Below are 23,349 nucleotides of genomic sequence, written 5' to 3'. Positions count from 1 at the left end.
GTGCTAAAAAATAGCATTTTTACACAAAACGTCGGACTTTTACTGTGTTGTTATTGATATTTGTTGTCCCTCGTGATTGCTGCAGGAGGACTGGTATTTATGAGAGGAAAACGAAAGAAAGTAAATAAATGTTTTGTGATCAGTATAATTTGACAAAACCACGGCAAACATGCTTTCTCGACAATCCTTGTTATTGTGTGAGAAAAAAAAGTGTTGAAATTAAAATGGACGTGTGTTAATAGGGAAACAGCCGGCGAGCTGTTTGCGCATGCGCCGTGAGCAGTTCTGGTTCTGTTTGGGCCGCAGCCGCCCGCAGCGCTACGTCAACAGTTATCCTCTGGCTTGCAGGCTAGCAGATTCTCGCACGAGGGGAAAATCGGCTCAGGTTGTGTACTTATTTTTTGCACAGGCATTTGTTTACTGTGAAGTAAAGTTGAAGTGCTGAAGTTTTGCAAACTAATTTTGAAAAAAACTTGAAGAATAACTGGCAACTGCTTGCTCATTTTAAGAGGTCTTTCATAATTATAACATGCTATTTGATATAATGGTTTACAAACACAAAGGGGTAATTTATTAGAGTACTCGATTAATCGAAAAAAATATTCGATAGAGTACTCGATTACAAAAATATTCGATAGCTGCAGCCCTAGACCAGAGCAATCTTATCACACCACACATGGCAGGAATATCTGATAAAATTATGTATAGAGCCATTGCGGTAATCGGGTACATCCTTAAAGTGACAGTGTGTGTTTTTCCTGGCGATAGGGGGCAGTACATACCTAAATTGTTGCAAGCAAGCAGTATTTTTGTGTTGGAGTAAGACCTTACCAATGGATGCCCATTAGGGTAAAAAGCCCCAGGTGCAAATTTCAGCAAATTAACAAGCACATCAGACTCCCTTTCATCAGTGGCAACAAGTGAAGAGGTAAATGTGTAAAACAACAACATTTAAGAATGGCTAAAGTTTTTTGATCGTGTGTTACAAATCAGTAAATATTTTTGTCCTCATGGGCTCCCGTAGAAGGAAACATGGCATCTAATATGGCATCGTCCAGAAACTTAGACCCGCTCCCATGTATTTTAGCCCTGATTTTTATGGTTATATGTTACAAAGCCACCAATATTTTTCAACTGGGCATCATTTCATTCATTTTCAACAACGTTTTGATGGATATCATTTCAGAAATTAATGGTAAAACTACACATTGTCTTTTTAAGATTGTCAGAAGGGGAATATCGGGTCAAAAGTTGGCATAATTATCTTACCATGACCTGAAACAACCAGTAAGTGTAAGCTGACATGATAGTGCGTCACCAGTTTAATCTTCTGGAGGCAGGCGTTGCAGATTTGCAACGTTAAAACCTACCTACCTGGTTACTCCACATACGTATTTCATGAGCATTTTTTTACTCAGAAGTACCCCTGAAGGACTTAGTTGTTCGTCCTTTTATCAAAACTTATTTTGAGCCTGAGAGAGTTACAACCCCCAGGTACTGGATTTAAAAAGGGAGATATCTGAAACATGTTTTACGCGTCGTGTTCCTTATCAACACCACCAAGGTACACTCCAAAATTCCCATAGTTCTGATCATTTATGGAAGTTCGCATTGCAATATAAAATTCAACAAAGCAGAAGTTTAAAGCAACTACAAATACAAACAAAGATCCCAAGAAGGTCACAACTAAGTTCCAACAAAGAGCTTGGAAGGTAGGCTGAACTTCCTGCCAGGCCTAAACTAAAGTTTGACCAAAGTCAGACAGAAACCACTGATAAAAAGCATGCAGCATTCTACCTTAATTCCAGCATGAATTGCAATCTCCTGCTAGAAACCACTGAGTTCCCTGAACAAGTAAACAACTGGACATTGTAGTTGTGGATGAACTCAAACATAAATGTCAACAGCAAGATCCAAAGGATTTTTTAACGTCTTCCTGCCATCATCTCAAACTTATATAAAAACCCAAAGGGTTAATGTTCCAGAGTCCTTTTAAAGAGCTGGTCCATCTATTTCTCGTTAGTAGACATGATTACAGCGTACTTACTGGTTGGTCTAAAAGGCTAATCAGAGAGCTGCAGCTAATTCAGATTGTTGGTGCTTAAGTACTGAGATCAGAAAAGTGGGTATTTTTAGTGCAGTTACCATGTCTCTTCACTGGCTTTCTGTCTGTGAGAGAGGATTTTAAAATCCTATTGTTAAAAATAATAATTCAATTCAATTCAAAGATTCTTTATTAATCCCAGAGGGAATTTAGAGTTTCAGTACACTCTATTCTGAGATCAGACATGCATACATAGGCATAGACACATGACAAGAATTGGTGACTGTGGTCATTTGCAACCTGAGTCGTGCTACCTTAACAGAGATCAGAGGGGTTACATGAGGATTGGGTCAGGTGGAGGAAAAAAAAGGCACTTCAGAGTTACACTCCACAGGGAGGGCAGCTTTGCTATGCAAAAAACACCTCAGACAGAAATGCAACAGACTTCAGACATCACACAGCATAAGTGTCCTCTAGGTGGGGAGGTAGGGTTGGGGACTCTCCACACATCAGTGCAGGCAGCCGCAATGAGAAGCGCTCATCACCTCCGTTTGGACAGGGGAAGGAGGTATTTGGGTTAGAGAGCACAGTGACTCCTGGAACGATTCAATGGCCTTCACCGGTCGCAGTCCCGCCCAGGCTGGGATAGGGAGACAGAGTCACCATGGCGACGGCAGCATTCCACATTTCTTCTGAGGGGGGAGTAATCACTTCAGCCTCACAGGCTCAAGGGCACCAGATTCAGATAAGAACTTGTTTTGGGGCCAGACAGAGATAATTTCCTCTCTGTCTTAAAGTTCTGTTGATCTCCAACCCCTCAGAATCCAATAATGGCGTAAATTGATCTATCCCAATCCGTCAACTCTATCCTTGATGGCATCAACCTTCTGTGCCAGAGTCTGAATCTCAGCCAAAGTTCCAAGCTTACGACTCATCTCGACAATTATATGAGTTTGTGCATTCACGGCGCGGTGTAATCCATCCCTGACCTCCGGGATTGAGCCAATATTCCTCGACAGCTCATTAATTTTCCGTTAAGCCAGGTAACCGCTCAGGCCAAACAGCACCAAACCTGACACCAACACCACAAATATTCAGGCGTCTTCAGAATCCTCTACATACAGTTGAGAGAGGCAGATCAGGTTCCACTGTTTCAGGAGTCCATGATACGCCCAACTGGACCTGTCCCAGAGGGGCAACCGGGAGCCCCTTCTCCCATTCTCATCGTTGAAAACATTTTGTCAATCGCGTTGAGAGACCAACTGACCAGGAATCGGAACGGTTTAACTTCAGCATGCATTAAAGAATCTTCCTGGAATTTTAAATAATCAGAAACAAGTCAGCTTTAAATGCTAAATATAAATAAAATATGAAACAAACTCCCCAAGACCTGCACTTCGAACACTCTTCTTTTTTTAATTCAGTCTTAAGACTTTCCTGTTTGCCACAGAGTTTGATTGAATTAAACTGAAGGCTGAACTTTCACTGCTCTTCATCATTTACTAGTTTGGTTTTCTTATTTTCTGTATTTCAATTTATTTTATGCATCACCGATTGCGCAATTAATCTGTTTTCTGTTTTATGTAAAACTTTATAGCCGAGTTGTGCCACATAAATAAATGTGCTCTGCCTTGCACTTACAGTAAACTGTGTGGTTGTTTAAACTCTTATTTCATCCAGGGACTTTAGCGTCTTCTCTGTTTATTTCTGCTGTGTTCTAATGAATGTTCAGCAGAGGGGTTTTTGTTGTTAATTGAGCTCATGTGGGAGAAAAAGGCATATAAAGTGGTGTACTAAACAATAGTAGGTAAACCTGTGGAGTCCCACTGAGTATAGTTACTGCAACTGGCATTTTGCAAACCACATTATGACATTACTGACACGTAAATGTTAATCAGAACTTGAAACATTTAACTTGATAAGAGATAAAAAGCATTTATTGAGGCATCTTGCTGAGACAGTTAATGACTATCAGTAAAAATGCTTAAAGGTGTAGGAAACATGTTTAATCTGTACATTTGCAGTGGTCTCTGGTAGGAATGAATGCCTTGCAAGCTGGAATCAGGGCAAGAAAAAAAGCCCAGAATTGCTTGGATCAGCAGGGACAAGTGCGTTGCAGCAGAGAGCGGGAGCAGACGGGAGGTTTTGGTGTCTTATTTCCAGATTTTTTGACATCTCGCCTCAGATTGAATAAAAGCAATGCAACTGTACTGCTGACTTGCAACTTGGATGTTTCATCTCCACAAATAAAACACAAGCCTGGAGTTGTATCTCTGTGTGGTGGTGTTGCTAATGCTAACCGTTGGGTTTACTAGTCTGTACGTTGCCTGCTGTTTCCTGGACGCTAAAACAACAACAGCCTTCCCCGTCGTGAGTCAAGATGGGTGAGTCCATGAAAGTTAAGCGACGTAGATCTGTCAGGCTTTTCTAATCCTAGATTTTCACCATCTGTTTTATCTCAGAAGCTAATGCAGGAGAGAGGTGTAGGAGGTTTCATGTTCCGCCTGAATGTTAAACTCACAGTGAACGATTATAATCAGAAATACTAAATAAATGGTTTTTTTTTGTGAACCACACCTGTAAAATAAACACATAGGTCACAGAAAGATCAACATTGCAAGATTAAAGTTTTATTCTGTATCTAGAACAAGTGTCAACTTCCCACACATGCATCTGTTAGACCTATAAAACTTCATTTGTATTGTCAATATTATATTCAAGCTTATTAATCATTCGATCAAAAATCTCTGCAACTGATTATGCAAATTATCTGCATTTTTACGTTTTCTTAAATGCCTGCAGATGCTCTTCTTCCTAATCATATAAAATGTTCTAATTTAAATTATTTACGTAGCCTTCAGTCTACAGAAGGTCCAAGGGGCAAAAGCTCTTGCGTTTTACTCAGGATGTGTTTTCCTGTCATTCAAAAGGATATAAATACTGGTCTTTAGGCACAGATTGCTGAAGTGAAAATTGACAAATAGTTTCCTATTATTATTTTACTATTTACAACAATAACTGGTTTAGAAAGCCAGTTGATCAGGAATACTGAGAATATAGACTTAAATCTGAAAACTGCTACATTCAAACAAAACTCTACAGGTGGAATTAATTCATGGCCACCTTGACTTCAATTCACAGTATCATCAGCTAAAGATGACTCAACGTTAAACCAAAGCAACATGCCAGGCACAAAAATCCCCCTTAAGCTTGCAGTTCCAGCATAGTTCATCAATTCTGTTTGTTCTTACCTTCCAGCCGCTGCCTGCCTCTCTGTAGTAGGGGAAGTTGTCGCAGATCCACTGGTAGATCTCACTGAGGGTCATCCGTTTGCGCGGCGATCCATTGATGGCGAAGGTGATGAGGCTGGCGTAGCTGTAGGGGGGTTTCCCGTCTCTGTGCAGCGCTGCCTCTTCTTGGTCCAGCGTGGTTCCCGGATCCAAATGTACCATTTTCTTGCCAGGTCCGTGCCCATGATGGAGCATGTGGTGACGGTGGTAGCCTAGGTGACCATGGTGATGTCCCACATCTGCCTTCTGGATGGCCGCCCTCATGCTGAGCTGGGGAAGCCAGTCCATTGAGGTAAGGCTGCTCTCTAGCTCTGAGGTCATAGTGCGTGAAGGGGTCAAAGAGAAAGGGTGAGAGGCTCGGCGAAGTGGCGTATGGAGGATCTCCTGTTGGCTCACTGAATGGGCTCTGTGCAGCAGTCTTGGCTCAGTCCTAGGTAGAGCAGGAGGTTTTATTTACTATGCCTGTTCATCTTCTGTAGCTGGAGCAGAAACCAAACTTGGCACCGACACACGAATGTCAAGTTGCACATTATTTTCCACATACGGCCTAGCTTCGTAGAACAGAAGATAAACATTTTGGCATTTTAATCACTTAAGTCTTTAACACTGCATAAATCGTGTCTCCTCGGTGAGCTATGGGGATTCAAAACGGCGATAATTATACATTCATTAGCATTGTGGTGTAGGGGGTAAGGTATGAGTGAAGTGGCTTACTCTTCGCATTTCTTTCCATCTTTCCTTTGGCCAAAGCATCTAGGGAAGTCAGTGAAGAGAAAGGTGGAGTCCTCTCCTCGTGCATGTTCACAAAATCTTCATTTAGCCACCGCTATGGCTGCTGCTGCAACGTACAAGCACAAAACCACACAAGACGGTGAGCTTTTGCTGCCAGACAGCCCTCATAAGATATTAATATCGCACAACCATTCAACTGGCCTCGGCATCTGTCCAACCTGATTAAAACCCTTCTCCCCTTCTCTCTCTGCGTTGTGTCTATCTGGATTGGCTCAAAGTCTCATTCCCTCCAAAGTGGAAATGGCAATTGGATCTGCACGGTGACTAAAAGCTGGGGAATTGTTTTCACAAGTGCCTGCCAAATGGGGGGAACAGCTCGGGAGGAATTCCAACCCTCTGGAGGAGCTGAAAGGCTCGTCCTTTTTCCCCTCCATCCCACCGCTGACGCCCCCTCACACACACACACACACACACACACACTTTCATTTTCTGACTCGACGTGTCTCACTCTCTTGACAAGTCCATGCCAACCCTTCTTGTCCCCCTCAGGTTCTCAGATCCTTGTCAGACAGACTGAAACAATGAAAAGAAGGACTCAATAACCCTCAACCTTTTACGATTAGTGCTATTTTTAGAGGGAGCTGAACTCCTCAGTTAAACCCATAGGCACACTTAGTGGGAGATCTTGCAAATGGTTTGAGCGTGATTCGGGACAAAATAATTATAACTGAGCATGCATAAAAAATGACCAATTATTATGTGTTTCAGTTAGTCATGGAACATTTGTAGCTTTGTCATTGCTAAACTCAGAATGTCACATAGCTGTTACTCATCCCAGAAGATGCTTAGCACTTATAAAAGATCAGCGTTCCAATCTGTGGTATAAAGTGCACCAACTCAAGTGAGTAGTTTACAGTAGTTCTAAAGAATCATGCTCTAAATATGAGAAAAATAAACCCTCATCCAAACTTTCATTACCATTCCATGCACTAACCTTTGCGTGTCCTTCAACAACAAAGAGCCCAGACGCCGACGCTTTCTCCATTCAAGCTGTAATTGATAAAGAAGCAACAACTTCGATGAGCTTGCGTGCTAAGATAAAACACCTCTGTCTCCCTGTTTTCTACCTTTCACTGCAGGGAGACCAACAAACCAGCATGAATAAAAAGAGAGGGGAAATACCCAACGTCTGAAGAAACCCGTGCTTAATTACGAGCAATAAGAAAAAGAAACCCACATGTTCCGCGGTGGACTCATCAAGCCTAAAACTACCCCATCCCCTCCTCTGGGCTTTACCACCCTGGAAGAAACATCGCCAAACCTTTCTTCCAAATCCCAGGAAGCCATCTTAATTAGTGCTCCTTCTTTCATTTTTCCTGAGGCTTTTAGGGACAGTGGGTATGAGGAAATAGGGTAGTGACACACAAGACACAGTAGAACAAGTACCGGTACTTTTTTTCCTCTCATTAAAAAAGTAAAATATGATTTTTAAACTGCAAATCAGTCAGCTACATGTCCCAACTTGCTGTTGCTGAAGAGTTCATTGGGCAGCTCCATTCCGCTGGCCTAGTGAGGTGTAAGGATGACATGACTTGGATTATGAGTCAAGAGGTCAGGGTGGATGGATAAACTCACCAAATTACCTACCTCTTCTTTTTAATAAGACATCAATGAAAATGGAGTGGCTGACTGCCAAATGGTGAATAGAAGTAAATTGTCAAAACATTAAGAAAAATATTGACACACTTGCAGCAAGTAAATTATCACAAACTTGAAAGATGCGGTTAGCTCGCATTTACTTCCTTTGTATAAATAAAACCTCACAAATCAGAATCAGAATCAGAAAGAATTTTATTGCCAGCGCTCCAGCGAACCAGAGCATAGGAACTTGACTCCACAGAACAGCCTGACCAAGGTTACACACACACACACATATACACAAAACAGATACAGGCAGACCACGAGAGCAGCCATAATGGCGCTCATTTCAATAGATGAAGAGGGGATTACATGAGAAGTGGGGGAGGGGAAAAAAAAGGCAGAGCAGAGTTGCACCCGGCAGGGAGCAGCTCTACTATGCAAAAAAACACCTCAACATGTAAGCACGAACGTCACAGTTCACAACATGAGACCCAGTAGGAGGGGGGGTGCGCTGGGATCCTGGTTTCCTCAGCAGGAGCAGCCCTTGTGGCGCTCATCCAACTGAATCCACAGGTGGGTTGGAGGTCATGGGAAAGTACAGAGCACATTGAATGCCTCCATTTTGATGACCTCGCTGTGTAGAGACCACAATCTGGAGGAGGGGGGGGGGGGGGGGGGGGTAGGTAGGGTTTTCACAGCATCTGTCTGCATTCCTTCCATTGTGGGGGTTGTTGCACGCAACTCCAAGGCTGCTTATGGCGTCAGATTGGATAACAGGACTTTGTTTGGGTCAGGAAGAGATAATTTTCCTCTCTGCCTTAAAGTGTGTATTTATCATTCAAGTCCTCCAGTGAAGCCAATTCGGGTGATTAAACATCTCCACACCGTCCGGTGACCCTCTCCGAGATGACATCCATTTTGCGCACTAACACCGGTAATGCAGCTAAGACATTGTCCAACTTGCGATTCACCTCGAGTAACGTCCCAGTCTGTGAGGTCTCCGCCCAGACAGTGCCGTCCATGGATGCGGGTCGCCCTCCAATCGCTCCCGTCATCCCAATTTTTTGGAAAACCAGATATCCTCCCACTCCAATCAGAAGAAATCCAGTGATCATCAGGCCAAATATCCACATATCTTCGACGTCCTCAATGGACAGCTGAGAGAGACAGATGACATTCCACACCTTCCAGGAATCGAGCATATATCCCACTGCGTGTGTCCCGTGAGGGCACGTGGGAGCCCCCTCCTTCGTTCTCATCGTAGAAAAAATCTTATCAATCGCGTTGAGTGACCAATTAATTAAATCATTTTCTGAAAAGTAGTGATTTCCAGAGGAAATGCAGAAAAGTGCTCTGTAGGCAGACAGGACAAAAAGAGCCTTGGGAAAAAAAAGATAAGGGAGCAAAGCAGAAGTGACTGTGCTCTGTGAGTGCCAGGAAGGAAAAAGGGTGCCTTGTGTAACAATTCTGCGTGAATCCAACTCAAGGTTTTTGTGTTTTCTTGGGATTTCGCAGCTCCAACTGGCCAACAACAGCCACTAGATGGATTTAAGTAATATTTTATATTTCATTTGTTATAGGAGTTTACTGATGTTGCTATAGCCAGTTCACTAAACCATAAAATATTCACATTCACTGACATGGGCATTAAGTAAACCTGAGCGGCAAAGACACTCCTAATAAAAGTCATCTTCTCTAATTACAAACTTTACTTCTAGATTAAAATTTAATTAATACAGTTCATTTGATCTTTTTATATAGCGCTTAATCATGACAAGAGTCATCTCAAGGCACTTTACAAAGTAAAGTTTCCTAGGTAAGGAACCCAGCAGATTGCATCGAGTAAGTGACTTGTTGTGTCAGACTTCACAGCAATCCTCATACTAAGCAAGCATGTAGCAGCAGTGGAGAGGAAAACTCCCCTTTAACAGGAAGAAACCTCCAGAGGACCCTGGCTCAGTATGGGCAAACATCTGCCCCTACTCAATGGGGGTTTAAGACAGAGCAGATGCACACTTGCACATGCACACACACACACACACACACACATACACACACACACACACAGGCACACACACACACAGGCACACACACACACACACACACACACAGGCACACACACACACACACACACACACACACACAGGCACACACACACACACACACAGGCACACACACAAACATACACACTAGGGCTGAACGATTAACTGCATATGCTATTAAATTGCGATGTGACAAAAGGAGATTTTTTAACTGCAAAGGCAGCAATTTCACTGGCAGTGAGTGGTTAGCACAATGCTAATACACATGGAAAACCCCATAGGGATGCTAATGCTAATATCGCCAATTACATTCTTACAAATTACCAATTATGAACATGCCAAATAATTACATTTGGAGTCTAATAAAAATTTAAAAACTGCTATCAATCAAACAGATAATTTAGTAAAGCTAGAAAACCGTAAGAGACTTTAACTCCTCTGAGTTTTGGCTAGCAGCTATGAATGTAACTGAACTATGGAAGCTCTGCATGGACAAGACATCAAAAACTCTAAACACAAAAGACTTCAATAAATGGGACACACTTCTTTCCTGCAAATACGTTTTCACAGTTTACACTAATACCTATGCTCCTTCAAGGGATGTGCTCCTTCTGATAACGGGGCGAGCAATTAACTCCTGTTCCACCGTCACCTGTTTTATTTATAGATTGTTTAGTTTCGTTTTCATGTTTTTCACATATTTAGTGATTCTTATCTTCTTCCTGTGAGATTGGTAGGGCAGCGCCCTAGCGCCCCCTGTGGACAGGCCATCACTGGTCCAAATGTCATTTGTCGTCTGGTATTTTTCTTTTTAGGACTCGGGTAGTTAGTCCTACAGTTGAAGTTGTAGCAGCCGGCTGTTTCTCCTCTGATGTTATTGAGCTGTGAACTTCTCACACCAGCGGTGTTCTACGCGAGTGTGTGACGAGTAGAGGACCCAGGAAACTGCGGAAGTGCAGCGGTTTGGTGAGACCGAAAACCAGATGCTTTTGGTCTGAAACGTGTTATTGGTGAAGGTTTGTAGACAAATGCAAGAGAACCGCTTTATTCGTTTATTTTGGTTTTTGGTTTTTTTACACAATAGATTTACAGCTATATCATGTAAAAGCGTTGTGAAGAGGCATGAAAAAGTGTTTTAAGCTAATTTGGCTTTCTAATTTGCCACTGTAGCTTTAAATAAATAGAGGTGCAGCAATTTATGTGTCAGTTTAGAAAGTAAAGATGCTTGGATCAAACAATATTCAGCAGAATCAGCTAAATCTGCCAAACATAAATCTTTTAAAAAAATGTTTTTTCTAATTCATCACAAATTATAAAGCACAAAAAAAAAACTGACATTTGCTTTTGGCAGTGAATTCACCGTCTCTAAGCACAACTTTCTGCTACAGTTTATTATTGAGATTCCAGAATCATAACCTTGTAAATTAATCAGAAATGTAATTTAAAAAAGTGTTCTTTTAATATTGAATCTTTGAGATTATTGGAACTGGCAGATGTTGGCCATAAAAGAACAGGAAATCTGTATCACCTCTTAAAGGCAGGATTAGTGCATCGTTACCTGAAAGGTTTTGTTGTTGCATAAAAGGAGACTTCATTTAACCATTTGGAATTAATTCAAGGAACCAGTTTGTGCAAAATAAATAAAACTAAAATTAAGTAATTTGGGGGATTACCAAAACATTTTTGTCAGGATCTGCTCCTGTAGCCTGCTGTGTCTCTGGTGTCTCATCTCCCTCGTTAGTGTTGATTGAACTCGCCTGCCCCTTGTTACCTTACCTGTTTCCCTGATTATCCTCATGTATTTAAACCCTCTGTGCTGGTCTGCATCAGATCGTCATCTTGTCTTCCCATCCTATCTGCCGTTATTCAAACAAACCGGTGCTTTTCACCTGCATCCTGTGCCTGCTCAACAACAGCTCCACATCATGATAGGATCTGAACACAAAGGACCCAGCGGTTTTACCAGTGGCCTCAAAAATATGAGATGGCGCATTCCAATGAATCCCTGGTCTAACCAGGTGGTCGGACATGCTCCTCCGCACTTCTGCTGCTCACCAGAGCCGGCCTGGAACTGCAGCATCACCTGCTCCAGAGACCAGGGGCCTCATTTATCAAGCTTGCTTACGCACAAAACGGGGTCGGAAAACTGCGTAAGCAACTTTCCACGCAAACTTTGGGATTTATGAAAGAAAACTTAGCGGAAAAATGTGCGTAACTTTAAGTTGACTAATGGGCCATTCCCATCTGTACCGGGTCGGGTAGCGTAGGTTGTTTACATATCTGGGTGGCCTGGAATTTTCCCGGGCCAACCAAGGCTCATTCTCAGCCCTCTTCTGGAGGGGGTCTGCTTCAGGCCGACCAGGGCCAACACACCCACTGCTGACAGCAAATTCACACCTTCCATTAGAGCAAGCCTCTGATTGGTGGGTAGAATCAGCCCACATGGGCTTAAGACAAGGATGTGTGGAATCAACCGGGCCAGGCTGGGGCCGACTGGGGCTACCCGGCCCGGGCCGACCCGGTACAGATGGGAATAGCCCATATGGACCTTACGCACATGTTGGACATGGAGAGCACCTGCAGTGCTGCTGCTGAGAAGGGTACAATTATGAAATCCTGCAGCATTATCACTTGTACTGCTTTGTTTTCACACAGAACAAGAGCCCCCACACACACGCACACACGCGTGTGCGCACGCACACACATGCGAGCACCTCACACACGCGCACACACATAGCCTGAAGCGCAGAATACGGAATGCAGAATATCAGCAGGGGGACAGATTGAGACAGAATGTCATGCGTCTGTGACAGTGTGTGTGTCCTGTCACTGTGACTCGATTGATGATCCGCCCTGGCTAGTTGTACAGGGGAGATCTCTGTTTGGCTGACTGGTTAGCACGCGTGACTTTCACCCAGGAGTCTGAGGATTGAATCCCGATTGGACCATTTTTTTTTTGTATCCGCCACAGATCTCTCTGAAGAACTCACAACATTGACGGCTTCAGCAATGCTGTGCCACTCCGAGGATTTTCTCTTATTTGTTTTGCAAAAACACTTCCTTTCATTTCTCCACCTCACCCACAGGTACCTCAATTTCTGCTTCTGTGAAATTGCGCTTCCTTGATCTGCCTTGATCTACGGTCGTCATGGTCATTGGTGGAGCGCTGCAACAGCGGGCTTATGTATATGCATGAGATCCACAAGGCACTTTGCATTGACTATTTATGGCAGGAAGTGGGCGTGGTGAGGGCGGGATGTGACAAAAATGCAGCTGAGAAACATTCTCGTTAGTCTCCGATTTATGAAGCGGAGATTGTGTGCAGCTGTGCGTACTCCATGTTTGATAGATCACAAACCTACTTGGCGTGAGTACATTTTTTTGCAGAGCTTAAGTACGGTTTTAGTAAGGATTCTACGCAATGTTTGATAAATGAGACCCCTGAGCTGTGCCTATCGGGATCTGCTCCTGTGTCTCTGGTGTCTCCCTTGTTAAGTGTTGATTGAACTCACCTGCTTGTTACCTTACGCACCTGTTTCCCTGATTTTCCTCAAGAATTTAAACCCTCTGTTTGTGCTGGTATGTGTCAGATCCTTGTCTTCCCATCATGTCATCCTACCTGCCATTATTCAAATAAATCAGTTTTTTTTCACCTGCATCCTGTGCCTGCTCTCCTGCATTTGGATCTGAACAACAACTCCACATGACAATTTTAACATTTTTTATTATTTTTTTATTATAAAAATTTTGATAGCCTTCTAGATGATATAAGCTATCAGCAGGAATAAGCTGTGCAAGTAATAGTAAATGAAGATTTCAGGTTTTTAATTTTTCTCTCAGAAGACCATCTATTAACTTTTTTCTTTGTCCGAAAGAAGAAGCTATACTGTAGATGTTCATAAGTAAGAAATCTTTATCTACCCCCCACCCCCCCACCACCCCACCACCACCTTCCAAATTCAACGCACCACTTTCTCACTGTGGATACCGCTTTGATGACTGGGACTATTGTCTCTTTAAAAGAGCCGAGGATATGTGTGTGATTGAATGTATTCACCCATTAGATTTTGAAGCTGTTATGCACTCACTCAGCTGCATGCATCACTAACAGCCAACAGTCCCCTGCTGCTAGCAGGCTTTTAGACTGAGAGCGGCTTTACAGTTCTGCATTTTAATAGAGAACTTTCAATGGAGTGACTGGGGATGGGTGAGAAAAGACTCGGGGGGGGGCATCAAAATATTTTCAGAGGAAAATGAAGTAATGACAAAACACCCACCCGGAGTGTGCGGTGCAGAGGGGGGTTTCTAGAAAAGGGCTGCTTTGGCAAGAGTGAGGCTAACGTGCCAAAGGCAACTCTGTAAGCATTCTGAGCGCTGACATGTCTAGAAGTGTGGACCATTGAATGGATGGAGGAAAGGGTCCAAAAAGCAGCATTGAACATCTTAATTACTTTCTGCTTCAGCAAAACATAACCCTGAAAAGCTTCAATTATAAGATATCAAGGCAAATCAGCTGCCCTTGGTGGCTCTTTGCTCTTCCCTAAACCGAGCTGGGTTAAGCAATTATCATCTGATACGTTATTTTTTCTTTAAGCGAGACCTGGAGAGGAATCAATGCAGAGCGCTACTTTAAAAGCGAGATCCTTTTTTTTGTGCTTGCAGTCCTTCGAGAAATTGGCCAAGCAAACCCGTGTTTAAAGGGAAAGTAAGAAAAGATGAATACATGGGATGATATTTTATCAATGGCAGAACACTTTCATCCAACGGCTCATGTCAGCCAAGTTCATCCAGCAGCGTCTCTCCACTGAGTGCCGTGGTTCACACCGGCGCTGAAAGGAAATCGTAATAATAAGAAAATTGGATCAGAAGTATTCTATCAGTCACTGAATCCCTTCAGGCCAGGAAGAAGATATTTAACTTCTGAGCCCACACAGAAGGCAACACCTGAAAACATCTGCCAAGGTAGGAGTTAGCGACTCACAAGACTTACTACAACCAAACGGGAAAAAAAAGCTGTTAGAATTTGAGATTCTGTCAACGGCAAAGTTAAAAAGGCATATTTTGTCATAAATAAAACATAAGAGTGCAGCATTCAGCCAACTCCCCCATCGAAGGGTCCCAAGAGGGAGCCGGGATGCTGTTTGTGAACTCATGCTTTGCACAGTAAAGGAGGCTATAGCACTGCATCACCACGACCCAAACCACATTCCCACATCCAGGCCTATTCAGCGAGGACTAGTCCTCTTTAAAAATTCATTCATTTACAGCAAAAATAGATTAAAGCGCCTAACTGTACCAACCAAAAAAGTTTGGCTTGTGAATAGCATTAATAATAGAAGTGAACATCCCAAACCTCGAGGCCCAGGCTCGGAGGCACAGATTCGAATTTGTTGCGCTTTATAACGGAGAGTCATTTACATTTTTTAGAAGTATTACAGCTTTTTGATGCTTGTTTGTAATTACATTGTTTTACATGCAAATTGCCTAACAATTGCTACTCATTAAAACATAACCAGCAGAGTGCAACACTCTCAGCTTGAGTAGGACGTCAGGTTCACCACGGAGGCTTTGCACCGAACTCTCGTCACTGGCAGCGCGGCTGTGGAGTTCAATCCGCATAACAGCCCTCTAAAGGTGATCATCCCATATCTTATCTCTCACATCTTTCTTTTTGAAATCACAGCGATGGCTTTGCAAACTGAATCAAAGAGGATTTTGACAAGATAAAAGGATTTGCTGCATTAGAATTCAAATTATGTGTACTTTCCGGAGGACATGACAAAAATCACAGTGACTGCAAGCACTCAGGGAACTTAAACATACTTGAAAAGAGAGAGCGCCTGCTCTAATGTGCTGTCAAAATCATAAACTTGGAGCCTGATGACAGAGGAGTCTGTTATGTGAGTAAATCAATACCTGATTTAGTGTTGCTTATACAAAAATTACGGTCGGGGCATGTGGCTGTCCGCACTTCTGGTAGGAGGTGCGGTAAACACCGAGTCATTTCAATAATCACAGCTGATAATGGACATGACCCGAGGTAATTAAGGTGAGCAGATCTCCTGTAGAATGGACGCCTCATCCTCACCTCTTTTTATAGTTGTGGTATCTACCAGCAAGGCAGTGAACCAACAGCTCCTCTAACTAAAGTGTTCGTGATGAAGAGGAGCAGACAGCTTCCTGGCATTTTGGAGCTACAATTAAAAAGGTCTGCACTTTGCTATAAGGTTTACAGAAAGTTAAGGATTTTTTTCAAGGCCAGTTAGAGACTCAAAAGACTAAACTTGAATGAGATACAAGAAAAACTCTGAATTTTAGTCACAGAACAGTTTCTACAAATGTCTTCATCCACATAAAAAGGAACGAGCCCCCGCACCGTGAGAACAAACATCTCAGCTCTAAATCCTATCTTCATCCACGTACGTCACACGTCACGTGATCCGGAAGCAGAAAATCCATGTGTTAGGGGATCATTTTGGGCCACTGCTGTAAAAAAAAGTGAGGCGCACACCGGAAAAGCTTCTGCCGACCACAATTCAACAATGGATTATGAAAGAATGGATAACGCTCGAAATGCGCGGATTCCTCCCGATGTCAGAGGTGAGTCTCTGCTTTGTTTTGGTAGTTTTGGCGTTGACATCATCCTAGCGCGCTACGTTCTGTGAGTCTTAAAAAAACTGTAAAAAACACTGGCAGTGAAGGGCTTTTCCGATCAGGAAACGCTGGCAGTGAATGAGTTAAGAGGCATGAAAAAAAAGTTTTGAGCTAGTTAGTTTTCCAAATTTTCCTTCGCAGCTTTAAGATATTTTAAGGGACAACAGTAGCTCAAAAGGTAGAGCAGTTTGTCCAGTACTTGTTTGCAGGTTTAATCCCGGCTCCCACCAGAGAATGCTGCTGTTGTGTCCTTGGGCATTTAACCCACCTTGCCTGCTGATGGTGGCCGGAGAGACCGGTGGCGCCAGAGTACGGCAGGCCTCGCCTCTGTCAGTGAGCCCCAGGACAACTGTGGTTACATTGTAGCTCATCCCCACCAGCGTGTGAATGGATAAATGACTGATTTTGTGGTGAAGTTCCTTGGGGGGTTGTAGAACCCTACACAGGCGCAATACAAACACAGCCATTTACCATATTTATGGAACAAGCTAAATGCAGCTTTGAATTCTAGTAGAACCTCTTTAAGACAACACCCCAGCCAGCATAGGTGGGCCCCAAATGGATATTTATGGGCAAACTGTGTCAATAGGGTTTGTCTGCAGTTTCCATAATGGACCCACAGGGATTTGCCCACATAGATTTTAATGGGACCATGTATGAGTCATACCATCTGGGTCCCTCTGAAAACCCATGTAGGGCCCGTTAAACTGTATGTCAGCAAATATCTATGGGCAAACCCCTGCGTGGGGCCATCATGAACACTATGGAAAAACCCTGTTGGCACCTATACGACTTGCCCATATATATCCATATGGGGCCCACCTATGCATCCTGGCTGGGGTGTTGTCTTAAAGAAGCTCTACTAGAATTCAAAATGGTATTTAGCTGTTGTTGTTGAATGTAGGCAGCTTTGGGTGTGAAATGTACCAAACCATCTCCGACCAGCTTTATGCAAATTAGAAAGTTTGTAATAGCGGTGGATAAACAGTTCAGCTGGAGAAAAATTACAATAATATGTCATGAATGTAGGGCTGCAACTAACGATTATTTTCATAATCGATTAATCTGTCGATTATTTTTTCGATTAATCGATTAATCGGTTTGTTATTGTTTAGCTATTTAACCTATACCAGTGATGGATGCATTTCAGTTAAGAAAAAAAAATTAGAGAATTGTGCAGTTGACTGCAATCTATTTTATTGCACATGAACACAGTCAGCAGTATAAAATGAGCTAAACAGTGCAAAATATCAGTCCAGAATAATTTTTTAGCATTAGCTGGAAGCCTGCTCCTTCCACCGTGGATAGTGGCCTCATGTCTTTTACCAGCATGTTTAGAATAGTTTGTAAGTGGTATGAATTGCTGGGGGGTGAGTGTCTTGTTCCCCATGTAGTTGTCCATCGTTGCTTGTTTTTTTTCCTGCATAAGAAACACAAATAGACTGAAATAAGTACACATATAAAATAAAGCAGCACACACACTACAACACTAAATCAATATATTATTTGAATTAATTAACAATATACAGTGATCATTTATTTTGAGGGTTACGTTCTACAAAATAGCCCGCAACAGGAGATATTCAGAAAAGTCTAATTTTTTTTTTACTATTAAAAAGCTCTGAGTAAGAAGCTCATGAGGTTTTTACTTTGAGTCGGGAGTGTTTAAATTAGCTAGAGAAATGTGAAAAATGTTTATTTTGTGTAATACTGTTTAAGAAACATGATAAAAATGTGTTGTGAGGCGTTTTACAGCGTTAGATAGTAAAACAGCCTTTTAATAGTAAAAAAAATGACTTTTTCTGAATTTCTCCTGTATTTAAAAATTGAAAGCGTACAACTATGCTGTGTTATATTCACCTGGACACAGCTCGTCTGTATATTTTTCTCCGCGGAGTTGTCCTTTTTTGAATGAGGAACATAGTTATGGGTTTGTGCCGTTTTTCTCTTAACGAGAACATTCTTATAAACAGACGTGCTGAATTTGGCAAGCGCATGGTTCACAACACGGAGGAGATTCACGATTGCATCTAGTCAATCAGAAGTAGAACACCGTAGACTGACGCGGCATAAAAACACGTTTAACATTCACTATAACAAACTCAGCTAAAACACTAAGTCCAGCTTGTTTATTTTCTGTTACTTACCGGGCTGGCTCTTCCAAATGACGGCTCACTTGACCGCGGTTCTCTTCCTCTGCTGCATCAGCCCCCACGTTTTCGTCTCAAATGTTCACTTAGGGACGTCGTGCTTCCGTGCCATGCTAGATGGTTTTTGTATATTTTGCAGGTCACCCGTCTTTACAAGGCATCTAGAGTAAAGTGCTCCCATACTCGTGAGGTTTTTGTCCGGGGTTTCTCTTCAGTTTTGTCGCTTCCATTTTTCTTCCGTATTTCCTCTTGTTCCGCCATCTCTCACAGCAAGATGAGCGTCAGTAACGTGATACGTCATGAAAACCGAGGGCACTCATTGGCTCATTTCTTCTTCTACGGCTCCACTGGTAGATCAGTAGCTCATTACTGCCACACACTGGCGGCAAATTTAACAGCTTGTAACCGATGTCAGATTGTGGTAAAAATAGACTTTATGCGGTAAAATATGATTATTAAACAACTAATCGATGACTAAAAAAGTTGTTAACTATTTTAATAATCGATTATAATCGATTAAATCGATTAGTTGTTTCAGCTCTACATGAATGCAGAATATTTTATGTCTTTTTGATTCGTGTTCTGTCCAAGTGGGTGGGGTCAGCCAGTCTTTCCGTTGTAGGGTTTTATTATGGAGTTGTGTTTGGCCATTTATCAGGGCTCCTGGGCCATTTTGAGCCCCAACAAAGTTTCATGTGATACATAGAGGCTCATAGACAAACCCCTTTCTTTCAGACTCAGGGTGTGAGCACTGTGTTTCAATTTTAAATGTCATCAAACACGATTTCTCACAAAAGAATAAATAAATTTTAGGACAAACAAGTATTACGGTGCTTTATTTTGCTAAATTTGTGTTAGATGTTTTAATTAAACACACAAAAAGAGGAGGGGGGTGACAGCTAACCGATTGCAAAAAAAAGCGGTATGGAGATCATCTTTGCCAAAGAGACTGATGCGCCTGCAGTGTGCACACAAACAGCCCCTCATTCAACTTTCAAAAAGTCATTACAAGACTCACTTCTTTGCACTGCATTTGCTGACATTGACGATAATTACAATGACCTTTTCCGATGATAAAACACAAATCAGTAAAACATCACGACGGTTCCTTCTCTTCACGTTTCATGAGATTCCGCATAACGTTTTAATGAGGCATTTAGGGGTCTATGAGTGATGTACTGAGAAATCCTACAATGGCAATCAGCAGCAAGTGTGGCAGCTGTTCAGCAATTAAAAAGCCAAATTGCCCTCAATCAACACCATTTACAAGCACAAGTAAATCTCAGAGCAAATAATGATGAGAGAAATCTGTTCAGACAGCTCTCATCTTGATGGGAATTAGAGACACATCCAAATAAGGAGCAGGATGTTCTCTCAAAAGTGTCCCCAGTCTGTGGCACACACCTCTCTGCTGCTGCCTGAACATTTTTAGTGAGGTGAGCTGGACAGTGCTAACCTGCCTGTCCATGCGGCGGCAGCAGCAGCACTTTAAAGCATATGTCCACCTTTTCATGGCAAAATCATGGTCTCAAAATAGAAAAGAATCTGAAAAGGGGTAAAATAAACAAAAATGCACTGTCCATCTCCTCTAAGGACTTAAAAGGTTTTCTCAAACTAACTTGTAACCAATAAATTATTAAAACATTCATAGGACTTTCAATATTTCAATGTTATTTATTCCAGCTGCTTCTAAAGCACAAATTGATGTCAAATCTGAAATATAACGCATAAATCAGATTTGACCAGTAATTTTTTTAAATACTTACTTTTTTGTGAACTGAGGCTCTCCTATGACCTTGACCCCAAAACACAAGATGAAACTTATCTTGTTTTTAAACTCAAAATGAGAAAACATGCATGTTCTGACATATTTTATTCATTGTTAAAATTTGTATTTTTGAAATAAACTGTGTCAGCTCCTTCACAATAAAAGAGCATCTTCAGTTTTATTGCAGTTAACTTGGAGACACATCACAGGAGCTCCGCTGAAAGACCTCAGGTTGTTTTTTACAAGTCGCTGTTTTCACTTTAAAGCCATTAAATCGTGTGTCGTTTGCTTTAAACATGATGTAAAATACCCGTTTTAGGAACGACATCTTCTCTGACATCCTTTACTGCGTTTATGGCACATGCATGAAGTCATAACAATAAACTTAAAAAAAGTTGACTTATAAGGGCAAAAATGTCTGCATGCATGCATATAATCACAGGCACTGAACTTGTCACGGCCTGCCTTTAAGTAAAAACATGTTTTTAAAGGCTTATTTAATAATACCTGTCCTCTGCCTTCATATTAATGATGATAATTCTGCAGATACTCACCGTCGGGTATATGAATATGAACCGGCTCTGGGGTTTTGTATTCCGTCGCCTGATGATTATGCACTTGAAAAATCCCCCTCGAAGACAAAAGGTCTCCCCCGGTTCCTCTGCGCGTGTCACCCGGGCTGAGGGGGTCGGAGCTCCGCTGGAGTCGAACTGAACTGACCGCTGGCTCGTTGGTCATTCGACGCTCGTGACGGAAAGACTCGACCCGCTGTTCACGTTTAAAGCTCGGCAGCAGAAGATCCGGGCTCTTCGGGGCGCTCGGAGCTCCGCTGATGAGAAGCCGGAACTACTTCCGACGCCAGCCGGAGCACGCCGAAGACGAATCCATGCTCCACACTGGAACAGCACATCCAACTAAGTAGTTCCCAGTTTCACAAAGACGTGACCACAGCAGTTAAAAACAAATGGGAATATTTTATCTGTAATGCCGTTTTTTTATTTTTCACAATTAACAATTGTTATTATTATTGAAGAAAAAAACAGTCCCAAACATTAAAAAATACACAGTTCTCAGTACAGTGATCCCTCGCTCCTTCGCGTTTCGTTTATCGCGGATTCATGACTTCGTGAATGTTTTCTTTGGAGCCTTACTCAAGGGAAATTCGCCGAATCGCGGTATTTTCCACCGATTCAGGGTATTTTTCTACGCGAAATATCAAGAAATTCCTGTTTTTTTTTTAATCAATTTCATCATAAAATGCACTTTTTGTAATAAAACTATAAAAAAACAAGTTAAATACAGTACTATGTAAAGGGAGGGTTTTTAAAGTCTGAATACTGAATAGTACCTGTTAAATAAATACTGTAAATATGGTGTCCCTACTTCGCGGATTTTCACCTATCGCGGACAGGTCTGGAACGCATCTACCGCGATAAACGAGGGATCACTGTATGTCATATTTGTTGCCTTAAACATGTATTTATTTATTTAGCTTTTAAGTATCTCAAAAATGTTTCAAATCTGCAGAAAAAATATCCATCCATCCATTTTCAGCCACCTACCCGGGGTCGGGTCGCAGGGGCAGTAGCCTAAGCAGGGAGGCCAAGGCTTACCTCTCCCCAGCCACTTTGGTTAACTCTTCTGGGGGAATCCCAAGGCTTTCCCTGGCCAACCAATAAACACAGTCCCTCGAATGTGTCCTGGGTCTTCTTTTAGGTCTCCATCCAGTTGGACGTGCCCGGAAAACCTGCAGGGAGGCATCCAGGAGGCATTCTCACCAGAATCCCTAAATCTAATGACCTGTCATAAAACATTTTGGTAGCACCAATGCATTTGCGTGCGTGTAGTAATTAGTGGTGAGTTGATTTTGTCCTTCTCTTGTTTAATTGTGTGAAATTAGTCACAGTGGAAGGTTTTCCAGCATGAGTGGACCGATAAAGGTCAAAGGTCAGACAACCACCTTCAGGGTATCCAGGTCAAAAGCAGAAACGGTGGTTCCATTCATTCCTGGAATTCATCCAGGTCCTGAAGCAGCAAAGCATCTCCAGACCATCACACTTCCACTGCCATGTTTGACTGATAAAAATTTTCTTTTACTGAGTTAGTTTTACTTTAGAAGTAACAGGACACATGCCACCAGAAAGTTCCACTTTGGTCAGTCCATGGAATATTTATTTATTTGTTTGTTTGTTTGTTTGCTTGTTTGTTTGTTTGTTTGTTTGTTTGTTTAAGCAGATGCAAGACAGCAGAGGTTTTGGATTAGAAACTCCCGGAGAGGATATCAGTCAATAGATTAAAGCTTATGCTAGTTACAAAAATATTTGGTCTTTTAGCTCTGGTGGATTGTTCATAATAGCATTCAAAACATAGGGATTGGGATTATTTGTTAATCTTAAATCAAGTTTGATCTCTCATCTAGCTACATTTAAAATATTGATGTTTTTTGTCATTTGAACAGAATCCCTCTTAGACTTGTTTGAATCCTTTTAATTCCTTAAAGAAATATCAACAATAACCCAGTCTGCCATAACATTATGACTCCCCCTTTGGCCTCCAGCCAGGCCTTGAGCCATGCTCACATCTGACAACAGGTCCTCGCTAGGGTTTTATTCTCTTTTATCTTGAGTAAATTCTAAAATTCCTGCTAGTTAGGAGGCAGCGCTCCCTTTGTTTGGACTTGTTTCTTCAGAACATCACTCAGATTGGATTGACAACGAGTGAATTTGCAAAATAACAAGTCGACATTGTTTCAGGTGTCAAACCCGTCTGCAACCAGTTTTGCAGACTGGTCGATAAAAATGATCGATTACGGAATTCTTATGTGTGTGTGTAAATTTCTTCATTCATCACACATTTTAAACTGAAATGTTAACATTTATTTGTTGACTGATTTAACTTTATTGATTTTATTTAAACCTGAAAACTGGTGAGGATGTCTGGTCAGATTATTCTTCTACATTCTGCACCGTGAGTACATAAACAAGTGCTGAAGCTTCATATGTTTCAGTGATGAATGATTGGAATTCTT

At 42.0% G+C, this 23,349-nt stretch overlaps 1 protein-coding gene across 4 annotated transcripts in view; it reads right to left on the bottom strand.

Annotated features, from left to right (window-relative positions):
• LOC107390712 (forkhead box protein J3) overlaps positions 1-21,182 on the bottom strand; it is a 96,375-nt gene extending 75,193 nt beyond the window's left edge. The window contains exons 1-4 of one of the 4 annotated variants that reach the window (XM_070544659.1): positions 20,876-21,182; positions 7,061-7,116; positions 6,049-6,172; positions 5,296-5,764 (exon numbers count right to left, since the gene is read on the bottom strand). In XM_070544659.1, coding sequence (XP_070400760.1) covers positions 5,296-5,655 — 360 coding nt within the window. In that variant the 5' untranslated portion in view covers positions 5,656-5,764; positions 6,049-6,172; positions 7,061-7,116; positions 20,876-21,182. The remainder of the gene's footprint in view (positions 1-5,295; positions 5,765-6,048; positions 6,173-7,060; positions 7,117-20,875) is intronic. The other 3 variants (XM_070544660.1, XM_070544661.1, XM_070544662.1) reach the window with 3 other exon arrangements.
• Positions 21,183-23,349: the final 2,167 nt, after the last annotated feature.

This window comes from Nothobranchius furzeri, chromosome 15, assembly GCF_043380555.1.
Source record: "Nothobranchius furzeri strain GRZ-AD chromosome 15, NfurGRZ-RIMD1, whole genome shotgun sequence".
Lineage (NCBI taxonomy): Eukaryota > Metazoa > Chordata > Actinopteri > Cyprinodontiformes > Nothobranchiidae > Nothobranchius > Nothobranchius furzeri.
Note: the sequence above shows the minus strand (reverse complement) of the source record. Positions and strands in the feature narration are given on the sequence as shown.